Below are 11,975 nucleotides of genomic sequence, written 5' to 3'. Positions count from 1 at the left end.
ATGCAAAATGCGTGCATGTTGGCAGGTCTGCATGTGGAATCATGTAGTAACCAAAAAAGTGTTAAACAAATCATTCTCTCAACCAGCTTCACCTGGAATGCTTTTCCAACAGTCTTAAAGGAGTTCCTTATTGGCTGCTTTTCCTTCCCTCTGCAGTCCAACACGTCCCAAACCATCTCAATTGGGTTGAGGTCAGGTGATTGTGGAGGCAAGGTCATCTGATGCAGCACTCCATCACTCCCCTTCTTGGTCAAATAGCCCTTACACAGCCTGGAGGTGTGTTTTGGGTCATTGTCCTGTTGAAAAACATATGATAGTCCCACTAAGCCCAAACCAGATGGGATGGCATATCACTGCAAAATGCTGTGATAGCCATGCTGGTTAAGTGTGCCTTGAATTCTAAATAAATTAGACAGTGTTACCAGCAAAGTACCCCAACACCATAACACCGCCTCCATGATTTACGGTGGAAAATATAAATGCAGTGATCTGTTCACAATCTGGCAGAGTGGAAGTGGCAGGACTGAGTATTCATAGAGGTCTTGATTATGGAATGAGTTGCAGCTGGTAGGGATCTGCTCTGACTCCAGCACACCTGTCTCCACCCACACAATCACACAGAGAGGGAGAGAGAGAGAGAGTGTACAGGGGGAGTAACTGCAGATCAAGAAGACACCTGATGAACACCAGAGGGCGTAGCAGGAGCAGATGTGACAGACACGGTGGTTGGAACCAAAAATGTCCAATTTGGACTCCAGACCAAAGAACAAATTCCCACCGGTCTAATGTCCACTGCTCGTATTTCTTGGCCCAAGCAAGTCTCTTCTTCTTATTGGTGTCCTTTAGTAGTGGTTTCTTTGTAGCAATTCGACCATGAAGGCCTGATTCACAGTCTCCTCTGATCAGTTGATGTTTAGATGTGTCTGTTACTTGAACTCTGTGAAGCATTTATTTGTGTCACAATTTCTGAGGCTGGTAACTCTAATGAACCTCTCCTCTGCAGCAGAGGTAATTCTGGGTCTTCCATTCCTGTGGTGTTCCTCATGAGAGCCAGTTTCATCATAGAGCTTGATGTTTTTTGCGACTGCACTTGAAGAAACTTTCAAAGTTCTTGAAATTTTCCGTATTGACTGACCTTCATGTCTTAAAGTAACGATGGACTGTCGTTTCTCTTTGTTTATTTGAGCTGTTCTTGTCATAATGTGGACTTGGTGTTTTACCAAATAGGGCTATCTTCTGTATACCACCCCTACCTTGTCACAAAACAAATGAATGGCTCAAACACAATAAGAAGGAAAGAAATTCCACAAATTAACTTTTAAGGCACACGTGATAATTGAAATGCATTCCAGGGGACTACCTCATGAAGCTGGTTGAGAGAATGCCATGAGTGTGCAAAGCTGTCATCAGGGCAAAGGGTAGCTATTTGAAGAATCTCATATATAAAATATATTTGTTTAACACTTTCCATATGTGTTATTTCCTAGTTTTAATGTCTTCACTATTATTCTACAATGTAGAAAATAGTAAAAATAAACAAAAACCCTTGAATGAGTAGGTGTCCTAAAATTTGCTAAAAAAAATATTTGTCATTATGGGGTATTGTGTGTAGATTATTTAATCAATTTTATAATAAGGCTGTAACGTAACAAAATGTGTGAAAAAGTCAAGGGGTCTGAATACTTTCCGAAGGCACTGTATGCACATATAGGTAGGGATCTCAATTGTGTTAAGATTCTGTTTGTATGGCGGCAACTCAACAAGCTGTTTGATATTTGATGAGCGTGCTGCCCAAATTGTGGTCTCTGGTGTAGTATTTTGAATGATTTTATTGATGTCTGTTCAGACAGGAGTAATAACATTAACAACTCCTCCAGCACCCCTACTTTGCGCAGCTATGGGCGAAACTGTGCAGGGAAGCCATTTTGCATAGCTAATTGCTCAGGTACAGTATAAATAAGGCTTAAATGCCATGATACCCAGCCTCCTCCCTTCACATAGAAAGCAGCCAATGAGAAGACAAAGTCAGATGAGTGGTTACGCCCCATTAAGAGAGCAGTGGTAATAACTTTATTGCAAAAATACAGGATCCCTCTTTCCCTCGTTCGCCAAGCAATGATACCCAGTACCAACACACACAAACACCCTACATGCACACAAACACATACAACTCGCTCTCTAAAAACGACTCCTAGCCCTCTTTCATCCTCACATCATCTCCATTTCACACACACAGTACATCATTTTATCTCCTCTCTACGTACTCTCTTTCATTCGTCATCGCGCTCTTTCTTCCACTCTCTCTTTGCATTGAATTTCCATTGACTGTTCCTAGCATAGTATACAGCCCTCAAACTCAACTCTGGACCTAGAAGCCAGTTCCACTGTGTTTCTTTTCATTGTTCCCCTCTAATCAGAGACTGATTTAGACCTGGGACACCAGGTGTGTGCAATTCATTATCAGTTAGAACAGAAAACCAGCAGGCTCCGGACCTCGTAGGGTAAGAGTTGAATACCCCTGGTATACATTATCCCTTCTTACTACATAGTGAACCTCTTCAGTACTATGTATGTATATGGTGCGAATCGGAAATCACACCCTATTCCCTATGTAGGGCTCTGGCCAAAAGTAGTGTGTAGTACATAGGGAGACGGGTGCCATTTGGGATCGAGCCTATGACTTAGTACAGAGTTCAACAGCAGCATTTAATCACGTATCTTCTTGACTTAAATTCGTAAATAAAGCGTCCGTTCGTGGGCGTGTCCACTTCCTGCTTCCTATCTGTCAGGTCAGAGGTCAAGGGTCAGGAGGGAAGGTTGATTTGCATAGCAGACTCATGCGCTACAGTTGGCTACATTCTCCAACATCCACAACACAAACAACAGCAACAAAATAATCAAATTAATAAATACATTTTTTTTTTTTTTTTTTGAAATCACAATGTTAAAGACAGACAGAGAGAGCTGTGTCTTTGTCTAAGTGCCAACCTTTGGTTTAGATAGAACAATCATTTATCAGTTCTGTCTAGATCTCGTTCTGCACTGGCCATTGGTCTCCAAATAGGGATTAGTTATAATGTATTACATGTATGTACTTATTATGTATATACATACATATTATATGTACATATGTCATAACATGTTCAGCAGGTTAAATGATATCATAACATTTTCAAGACATGTCAGTGTTATTCAGTTAGGGGTAAGTCAGAGAAATAACCCTGTTATAACTGGAGGATGAGAGACATTGCCACGATACAAATATATCATTGCATGGCCTTAAAATATATCTCTAATACCTACAGTACATATATATATATATATATATGAAGTATATTTATAATGTAGTGTTTCACCATTCATATCTGAGTAACATCAGGGTCAGAGCTGAACTGAAAGGTCCAGAAGAAGATAGAGAATCTCAGTAACTAAGAACCAATCATGTTAACCTGAGGCCTCAAATAAATTAGATTACATTTACCCTTCATCAAGTACACTTCATCAAGTACACTTCAGCAAGTACCGTTCAGCTAGTACACTTTCCTAAGTGCCCTTCAGCAAACACACTTCCCAAATTACAATTTAGTTCCCTTAACCTCGCTCTATCAAAGCTCTCTCTCTCTCTCTCTCTCTCTCTCTCTCTCACGTTACATCAGGTGTGCAAAAGTTTGTTCCATTTAGCTACCGTTATCTGTAAAAAAAAAAAAAAAGGAAAAAGGAAGGTAGTTTCTCCCGATAGAAATGGGAGAGCAGCGTTAGCCATTACAACGGTCAGTCAGGTGACCTCCAGCTGGACACTTGTGAAGCTCACTCAATCCAGGACCAGGAGTCACCACTAAAGTATCAATATCTTCATTATTATCATTATTAGTATGAACATTCCATAAGGTCTTAATAACATACAGGTTTCATATATCGTTTTTCTGTACATGACTTTAGTTATTATTAGAGTTCAGTCTATACGTAGCTATGTAGGCACGTACGCACTAGTCCTGGGGTTCCCTTGGAAACAACATATCCAGGTGTGCTGTGCTGTCATCAGACAGGAAATGCCCATAAAGAAAAAGGAAGAAGCCGTGGCTTATCGGTAACCCCCTCCCCCTGTGGATATTTCAGTCACCTAAAGGTTCCAGAGCCCCTCTGATTGGGGCAGATAAAGCAGGGAGATCATAGGCTAAACCAGGCTAGCTAATCTACTCCCTCCTTTATAGACCCAAAGAGGGGAAGGCTAGCAGGATAATGTTCAGAGTCGGACTATATTAGGAGGCTAACAGGCTAGCAGGTCGCAAGCTAGCTAGCTAGAAGTGTAATTAGGTGAGTTTGTTGTTTTGGGTTTCAGAGTAATTCCTGCTGAGGGGGACTAAGAATGACTGCATAGACTGAATAGTTGAAGAAGGGCGGAGGGTGCGAGATGGGGGTAGAGGGAGGTTAGTAGACCACTGAGGGACGGACGTGGGGAGAGGTGTGTGTTTGGGGTTGGGGGGGGTCCTAGACCAACCCCCTATCGTGGCGATGGGTGAGGTGCAGGGCTGCTTTGGAAGATGCCTGTAGCAGTGTGGCGAGTTAGGACCCCGGATGTCTGCCCTGGGAGATGCCTTTAGCGGTGTCGAGGGTGAGAACCTGCAAATAGCTGTCCTGGGAGGTGCCTTTAGTGGTGTGGACTATTAGGACTCCAAAGAGCTGCCCTGGGAGGTCCCTGTAGCTGTGTGGAGGGTAAGGACCCCATAGAGCTGCCCTGGGAGGTGCCTGTAGAACTGTGGAGGGTTAGGACCCTAGAAGGCTGCCCTGGGAGGTCCCCGTAGCGGTGTGGAGGGTAAGGACCCCATAGAGCTGCCCTGGGGGGTGCCTGTAGAACTGTGGAGGGTTAGGACCCTAGAAGGCTGCCCTGGGAGGTCCCCGTAGCGGTGTGGAGGGTAAGGACCCCATAGAGCTGCCCTGGGGGGTGCCTGTAGAACTGTGGAGGGTTAGGACCCTAGAAGGCTGCCCTGGGAGGTCCCCGTAGTGGTGTGGAGGGTAAGGACCCCATAGAGCTGCCCTGGGAGGTGCCGGTAGAACTGTGGAGGGTTAGGACCCTAGAGGTCCAATGTGGGATGTGCTTATAGCGGTGTGGCGTGTTAGGACCCCGGAGAGCTGCCCTACGAGTTTCCTGTAGCGGTGTGGAGGGTAAGGACCCCAGCAAGCTGCCCTGGGAGGTGCCTGTAGCGTAGATGCATATGGAGGCACGTCAGTGGTCTGAAGACCACTGTCTTAAGTGGTCTGAAGTCAGCTTCACCCCCGTCAGACACCAGAAACTCCCCGTGCCATTGGGCATCTCCTGCAGGGGGAGGGACAACACAGTGACGGACAGGCCCCAGAGGTGAAGGGTAAGAGGTCATGAAAGGACTGGGTGATGATAATTATGACAATGATTATGATAATGATTATGATGATGATTATGAAGACAAAGATAATGAATCTGATGATGACTAAGATGAAGATGGTGAGGATGAAAATACATATTACGATGAAGATGGTGATGACGAAGATGATGATGGTGTAACAATACAGGGTCTCAGAGGAGATTAGGTAAGTAAGCAGAGGCACTGACATCTGTCTGCTTCACCTTCAGAAGGAGACGGGGGATAGAGAAAGAGAGAGAGAACAGCAGTGTGATGGTATTGCAGATGAGAATTGGAGGTGAAAACAGAGATGCAGCTCTACAGCATGACCACTGGAGTGCAGCAGTGCATGTGTGTGTGTCAGTGGAGGCTGCTGAGGGGAGGACGGCTCATAATAATGGCTGGAACGGAACTAATGGAACCATGTGTTTGATGTATTTGATACCATTCCACTAACTCCGTTCCGGCCGTTACCACGAGCCCGGCCTCCCCACTTAAGGTGCCACCAACCCCCGGTGGTGTTTGCATATGATAAACTCACAAAGCTGCGTGCTGCGGTGAGACGGTGGCGACGCGGGTTGATGACTGTGCCGCTCAGACTGCGGACCATTGTACTGCTGCTGTCAGTCTGGTACACACTCCCCTCCATGCTGGTGTTGGGAGTGAAGGAGCGGGCTGGCCCTCTTACCCTACACTGCAGCCTCCCGGCCGGGCTGCCACCTGGTCACACGCAGGAGAAAAGCTGGAGGTCAGGGATCATACACACTATATACACACATAGCTTCATACACACACTAGACACACAGCTGCTGTACATACACACACTTTAAACATAAACACACATACACACAACTACAATATCTACAGTACGTACCTCTACTTCCTGCCTGGAGACTGGCCCGGTACAGGAAGTCCAGCTCTGATAACTCTGCCTCCTCAGGGTCACAGGGTTCATGCTGTGTAGGGGCAGGCTGGGAGTTGTATTTTCTGTGGGAGAGGTGTGCCTTAATGGGGAGGCAGCGATCTGGAGGTGTGTCATATGGCGTAACCACGGCATCTGGGCGGTCCAAGCTCCAGGAGGACCAATGACTTGTGTTGGTGTTGAAGGTGGAAACTTGATTGGGCCAATCAGAAGAGGCGGTGGGCGGGGAGGGGTGGGGCTGACTGCAGGGGGGGGTGGGCGGAGGGTCAGACTGTTTGTGTGGGGGCTCAGGGTCTGTATACATGTGTGGGGAGTCAGTGTTTGAATGTGGGGGTGGGGGTGGTGTGTGTTGGGGGTCAGAGGGTGAATGTGTGTGTGAGGGGGTAGTGTGTGTGTCTGATATATCCCAGAGTCTGAGAGGTAAAGAGGGAAGAGAGATGGCCAGGTGTCTGCCTAGAGGTCTCACACACACACCCCCAACCTGTAACAACTCCTCCAGCCTCACCCCCTGTCTTTCCTCACCCCTCCTCAACCGCTCCCCCTCCTCAACTTTCCTCAGTCCCTGTCCCCCCATCTCACTCATCCCCACATCCTCCTCCCTCCTGACCCGTTCTCTCTCCTCTCCCCCGCTAAAAACGCTGTCTCTCCCCTCCTCAACCTGTGCTGCGGGGTTGTTGGTGGGAGGGGGTTGGAGGGATGAGTGGAGAGGGGTGAGGTTGGGGGAGGGTCTGTAGGAGAGAGGGGGCTGGCCAGGGCCCAGGGCTGCATCCTGGTAGGCTGGCCGGACCTCTTCCCCCTCCTGATTGGGCGTCAGCAGTACTTGGAGCGGGCCAGGCTGTTCACTGATTGGGCGACAGGAGAGAAAGGGCGGGTCAGAGACGCTCAGCAGCCATTCACAATCAGAGTAAATAAAGGATGACACAAATACACTCTTCAAATGGAACGTGTTGAAACAAAAGCATCTTATGTCAGGCTCATGACTGTAATGTAGGATTCATAAAGCTATAAGGCACTTAATCATCAAGACACCAGTCAGCAAGCACACACACAAAATCCACCACCACCCACATTAACTCTCTACATCTCCGCTGGCTCAGGAATTACCCAGCAGCCTTTGCAGCAGTCACCCATTAATCACAGCTCAACGTTGATCAATAGAAGAGGAGAGGGAAAAAATGATAATAAGGGAATAAAGAATAAATGAGAGAGCAGTTAAGAACAAGAGAGAGGAGGAGAGGAAGAGGGGAATAAATAACCAGATAGAGGAGAGGAGGAAGAGAGGACTGAAGAATGAGAGGAAAGCACTAGTCTCCTCTCCTCATCTTCCCCTACTGACTACATATACAGTATACCTCCTCCCATCCAACACGGCACCAGCCCCTCACGAACAGACAGACAGGCAGAAAGGCAGACAGACCTACAGCCCAGTCCTAGACAGGTCTGGACCAGATGTCTCACCATCAACACAACAAGTACCAGTACAAACGAATAAAGACCAACATTGACCAACACAGACAAATACAGACCAGTACTGATCAATTATCTCAGAGCAGAAACACTTTCCACTCCACTGCACTACACACAGAGGAGTCAGGGGTGTTTTTTGGACAGGCAGAGCTGGGACACACACAGAAGGGTCCTGGGGTGGGTTTTGGGGACACACAGGGGACAGTTATGGTACCTGCGATGCCCCTGTGGACGGGCGCTTCTTGTCTCCTGCTCCATATCCTGATCCTGTGTGATTGGTTCCCAAGTGCTCCTCATGCACGCAGCTACAGCCAATCCACTATGAGCATTAGCCTCATGCAAGGGGCTGAGCACAGCTGAGAATGTTAACGAGAGAGCAGGAGGACAGAGAGAGAGAGAGAGATGGAAAGAGCGAGAGATGGAGAGAGATAGAACAGAGAGAGAGAGAGAGAGAGCGAGAGATGGAAAGAGTGAGAGATGAAAAGAGAGAGAGAAAAGGGAGAGAGAGAGAAGAGAGAGTTGGAAATGGAAATGAGAAAGAGAGTTGGGAATAAATAAAGAGAGGGGAAAGAGGGATGGAGGAAAGAGAGGCAGAAAAAAGAGAAGCAGAGTAGAGGAGTGGTTATGAGGGGGCCAGCATGCAAACAGCTCCTTTATGCGTGTGTGTGTGCGCGTGTGTGTGCGCGTGTGTGTGCGCGTGTGTGTGTGCGTGTGTGTGTGCGTGTCGGTTAGTCAATGACAGAGAGATGAGGGTTTTCGAGAGAGAGAGAGAGCAGAGCTGGGGTCGTAAGGTCAGGGGGAAGATGCTGGCCTTCAGAACAGATCTAGTATCAGCTCGTGCAGCGTTTAACCCCGGTGAACGCGCCCCCTGCTGTCTGAGGTGTTAGTGGGTTAGGAGAAGATGCAGAGACACACAGCAGGAGAGCAACCATCAAATCTGGGGTGCGTTCAGAGACGACAAGCAGGTTCCCAATGAGTCGCATCAATGTCGACCTGTACTGTGCAAGAAGTGCAGTGCGGTTCCTCTCCTGTTGTTAGCTGTGATGTGTTACATGGAACCAGGCAGATTGAGGTTGTTAGTATTAGCTTAAAGCACTGACGTCATTATGCAACGCTAAAACCATTGAATCGCATTAGAAATAATGCCACCGATTTACCCGCAGGTTATGTGTGTGTGTGTGTGTGTGTGTGTGTGTGTGTGTGTGTGTGTGTGTGTGTGTGTGTGTGTGTGACAGACCACCAGACACACAGGGACACCCGCCCCTACTGATTCAACGCATCAATCAAAACCACCCAGTGATGGTGTGTCAGTGCTGGGCCAAAACAAAAGCCTGCACCCACTGTAGGTCTACAGCACCAGGGAGTGGAGAACACTCGTCTATACGCTGTTATAGCATCGCACACACACACACACACACACACACACACACACACACACACACACACACACACACACACACACACACACACACACACACACACACACACACACACACACACACACACACACACACACACACACACACACACACACACACACACAGACAGTAGGTAACCATAAACACACCCAAAATGAGCCACTACACAAAAGTATCTTCTCTCGTGTCCTGACAAGACAAAAGGACGGGACGGACAGACAGCCACCAAAGGAGGAAGGTGTAAGGAACAGACAGTCGCGGTGACGTACGCCCATCCCTGCCCTCACCCTGGTGTTGCAGCTGGTCTAAGTCCATGTATTTGGAAGGTCTGGGGTTGAATCCCACGGCAGCTTCTCTCTCCGCCTCTTTCCTCCTCTGCTGCTCCTGCTGCCTCGCTCTCCTCACTACCTCCTCCTGAAGCTCATCCAGCTCGCTACGGCCAGCGCCTGCACACTCACACACACACGCACACACACACACCGTATGCAAACACACACACATACACACAAGCACACGCACGGGGAGGTGGGAGAAACAAACTTTAGAGTCTGAATACTGTACAAACATACACACCCGCTACCACTCTGACACCGTTACATATCACACGCACGTATATATACACACACACCCAGGTTGCTGTTGCTACCCCAGCTAGGTGCTGGCAGCTCCTGCAGGATGGCACTGGTGCTCTTGGACTTGGGCACCGAGCGCCACGACGGACCAGACATCAACACACGCTTCTGACCTACCTCCCTGAGAGAGAGGGAGGGGGAGAGAGAGAGAGAGAGAGAGAGAGAGAGAGAAACTCTGTGAGACTGCAACAAGGACAAAACGTATTGCGCTGCCATGGTGTGTGTGTGTGTGTGTGTGTGTGTGTGTGTGTGTGTGTGTGTGTGTGTGTGTGTGTGTGTGTGTGTGTGTACCTGTCAGGGCTGCTGCTGTTCCTCTCGCTGCTCTCGTAACCACTCTCCATCCTCTGGATCAGACAGGGCTGAAGCTCCACCCCTCTTAACGGGGGAGGAGGAGGGAGGCAGCCCGTACCATTGCCTAGCAACCCAGGCATCCCTGCCACACCGGCCACACCCCCAGTGTGTCCCCCCAAGCTCGCTACACCCCAGGCCACCTCTCCTGCCCCCTGCAGATTAGGCGTGTTAGTTGGACAGTGTTGATGGAGCTTTGGAGGTAGACGAGGCCCGGGCAGGGTGCTGTAGCCCAGCGGAGAGCCTCTCTGGCGGGTGAAGATGCTGTCGATGTTCAGGGCCTCCCTCCGTGGCCTCCAGGCTGGCCGGTAACATCGACCACCAGAAGAACTGGAGAGTCAAACATTTAGCAGGTAACACTGTAAAGGTTAACTTACTGTAACAAGCTAGGAGAACAAACTTTACAGCAACACTTGTTATGTAAGCCTTCTACTGTGTAAAATTCACATGGACTTGGACTATATGGAAGTACAGTACCTTCGGAAAGTATTCCGACCTCTTGACTTTTTCCACATTTTGTTACGTTACGGCCTTATTCTAGAATTGATTAAATCGTTTTTTTCCCCTCATTAATCAAGATACAATACCCAATAATGACAAAGCAAAAAACTTTAAAACATTTTTGCAAATTTATAAAAAATAAAAACTGAAATATGGTTGTCCTTCTGGAAGGTTCTCCCATCTCCACAGAGGAACTCTGGAGGCCCCCCAAGGCCCTTCTCCCCCGATTGCTCAGTTTTTCGCTTTGTCATTATATGGAGTATTATGTGTAGATTGCTGAGAATTTGTATTTATTTAATCCATTTTAGAATAAGGCTGTAACGTAACAAAATGTGGAAAAAGTCAAGGGGTCTGAATACTTTCCAAAGACACTGTATATGTCAGTATAAATGTGTGTTTCTGTTCAGCAGAACACACCTAGACTTGGACTCGCTGCTAGTGCTCTCATCCTCCCAGTGAGGCCCCACGGCCCCTGCCTCAGAACCCAGCACAGACCCCCCTATACCTGAGGAAGAGGAAGAGGACATGGGACGGGAGGAAGAGGAGGAGGAGACGGGATAGGAACAGGTAGAGGAGGGGGGATGGGAGGAAGAGGAGGAGGAGGAGAAAGGGTGGGAGGAAGAGCATGACGACATGGGACGACGAGAGGAGAGGAGGAACACAGCTGTCTCTTTATAGTCCCCCTGCTGCAGGGTAGGGGAGGGGGGCCGGGGGGCCGGGGGCCGGGGGGGAGCCTCTGTTACTGAGTCTGATAGAGATAGAGAGAGGGATGGAGAGAGGGATGGAGAGAAAGACAGAGAGAGGGTGGTTAGATTGTTTTTGTGTGTACGGTTCTCCAACTCTGATCCTGGAGGATGATAGAGTGTGCAGGCTTTTGTTTTAGCCCAGCGCTAACACACCTGATCCAATTGATCAACTAATCATTAGCTGAATCAGATATGTTACTGAAGTGGTATTGTGACATTATGTAATTCACCTGCTGCGTCTGCGCTGTGTAGGGGCGTGCCGCTGTCATGTTTACCGACCACTGTGGTCTGCGATTCGTTGGACAGGTGGCTGCCTGTCGACTGGTGGAGAGGGCGATTTCGAGATGCTCGGTGGCTGGAGCTATCTGAAGAATCTGTACGGGTATCACTGGATATGGAGGGCTCCCGCCCTGAGAGAGAGAGAGAGAGAGAGAGAGAGAAACAGAGAGAGAGAGGGAGGAAAGGAGAGAGAGAGAGAGAGACAGACGGACAGACAGAAAATGAGAAGAGAGAGAGAGGTTTGGTTTAGGGTACGTTTCACGCTTAAGGAGATTTGGGGTGAG

General features: G+C 48.3%; 1 protein-coding gene across 5 annotated transcripts in view; it reads right to left on the bottom strand.

Moving 5' to 3' along the window:
- Nucleotides 1-2,032: 2,032 nt before the first annotated feature.
- LOC106589414 (ubiquitin carboxyl-terminal hydrolase 54) overlaps nt 2,033-11,975 on the bottom strand; it is a 31,107-nt gene continuing 21,164 nt past the window's right edge. For 3 of the 5 annotated variants that reach the window (XM_045710204.2, XM_082970459.1, XM_082970460.1), the window contains 9 exons: nt 11,643-11,822; nt 11,084-11,414; nt 10,109-10,495; nt 9,814-9,938; nt 9,473-9,631; nt 7,982-8,123; nt 6,253-7,142; nt 5,920-6,098; nt 2,033-5,314 (listed from right to left, as the gene is read on the bottom strand). In XM_045710204.2, the coding sequence (XP_045566160.2) occupies nt 5,225-5,314; nt 5,920-6,098; nt 6,253-7,142; nt 7,982-8,123; nt 9,473-9,631; nt 9,814-9,938; nt 10,109-10,495; nt 11,084-11,414; nt 11,643-11,822 (2,483 nt within the window). In that variant the 3' untranslated portion in view covers nt 2,033-5,224. Of the gene's footprint in view, nt 5,315-5,502; nt 5,603-5,919; nt 6,099-6,252; nt 7,143-7,981; nt 8,124-9,472; nt 9,632-9,813; nt 9,939-10,108; nt 10,496-11,083; nt 11,415-11,642; nt 11,823-11,975 lie in introns of those variants that run through there. The other 2 variants (XM_082970461.1, XM_082970462.1) reach the window with 2 other exon arrangements.

The sequence above is a fragment of the Salmo salar genome, chromosome 28 (assembly GCF_965601325.2).
Source record: "Salmo salar chromosome 28, fSalSal1, whole genome shotgun sequence".
Taxonomy (NCBI): Eukaryota; Metazoa; Chordata; class Actinopteri; order Salmoniformes; family Salmonidae; genus Salmo; species Salmo salar.
The sequence above is the reverse complement of the archived record's forward strand: the minus strand, read 5'-3'. Positions and strand labels throughout refer to the sequence as shown.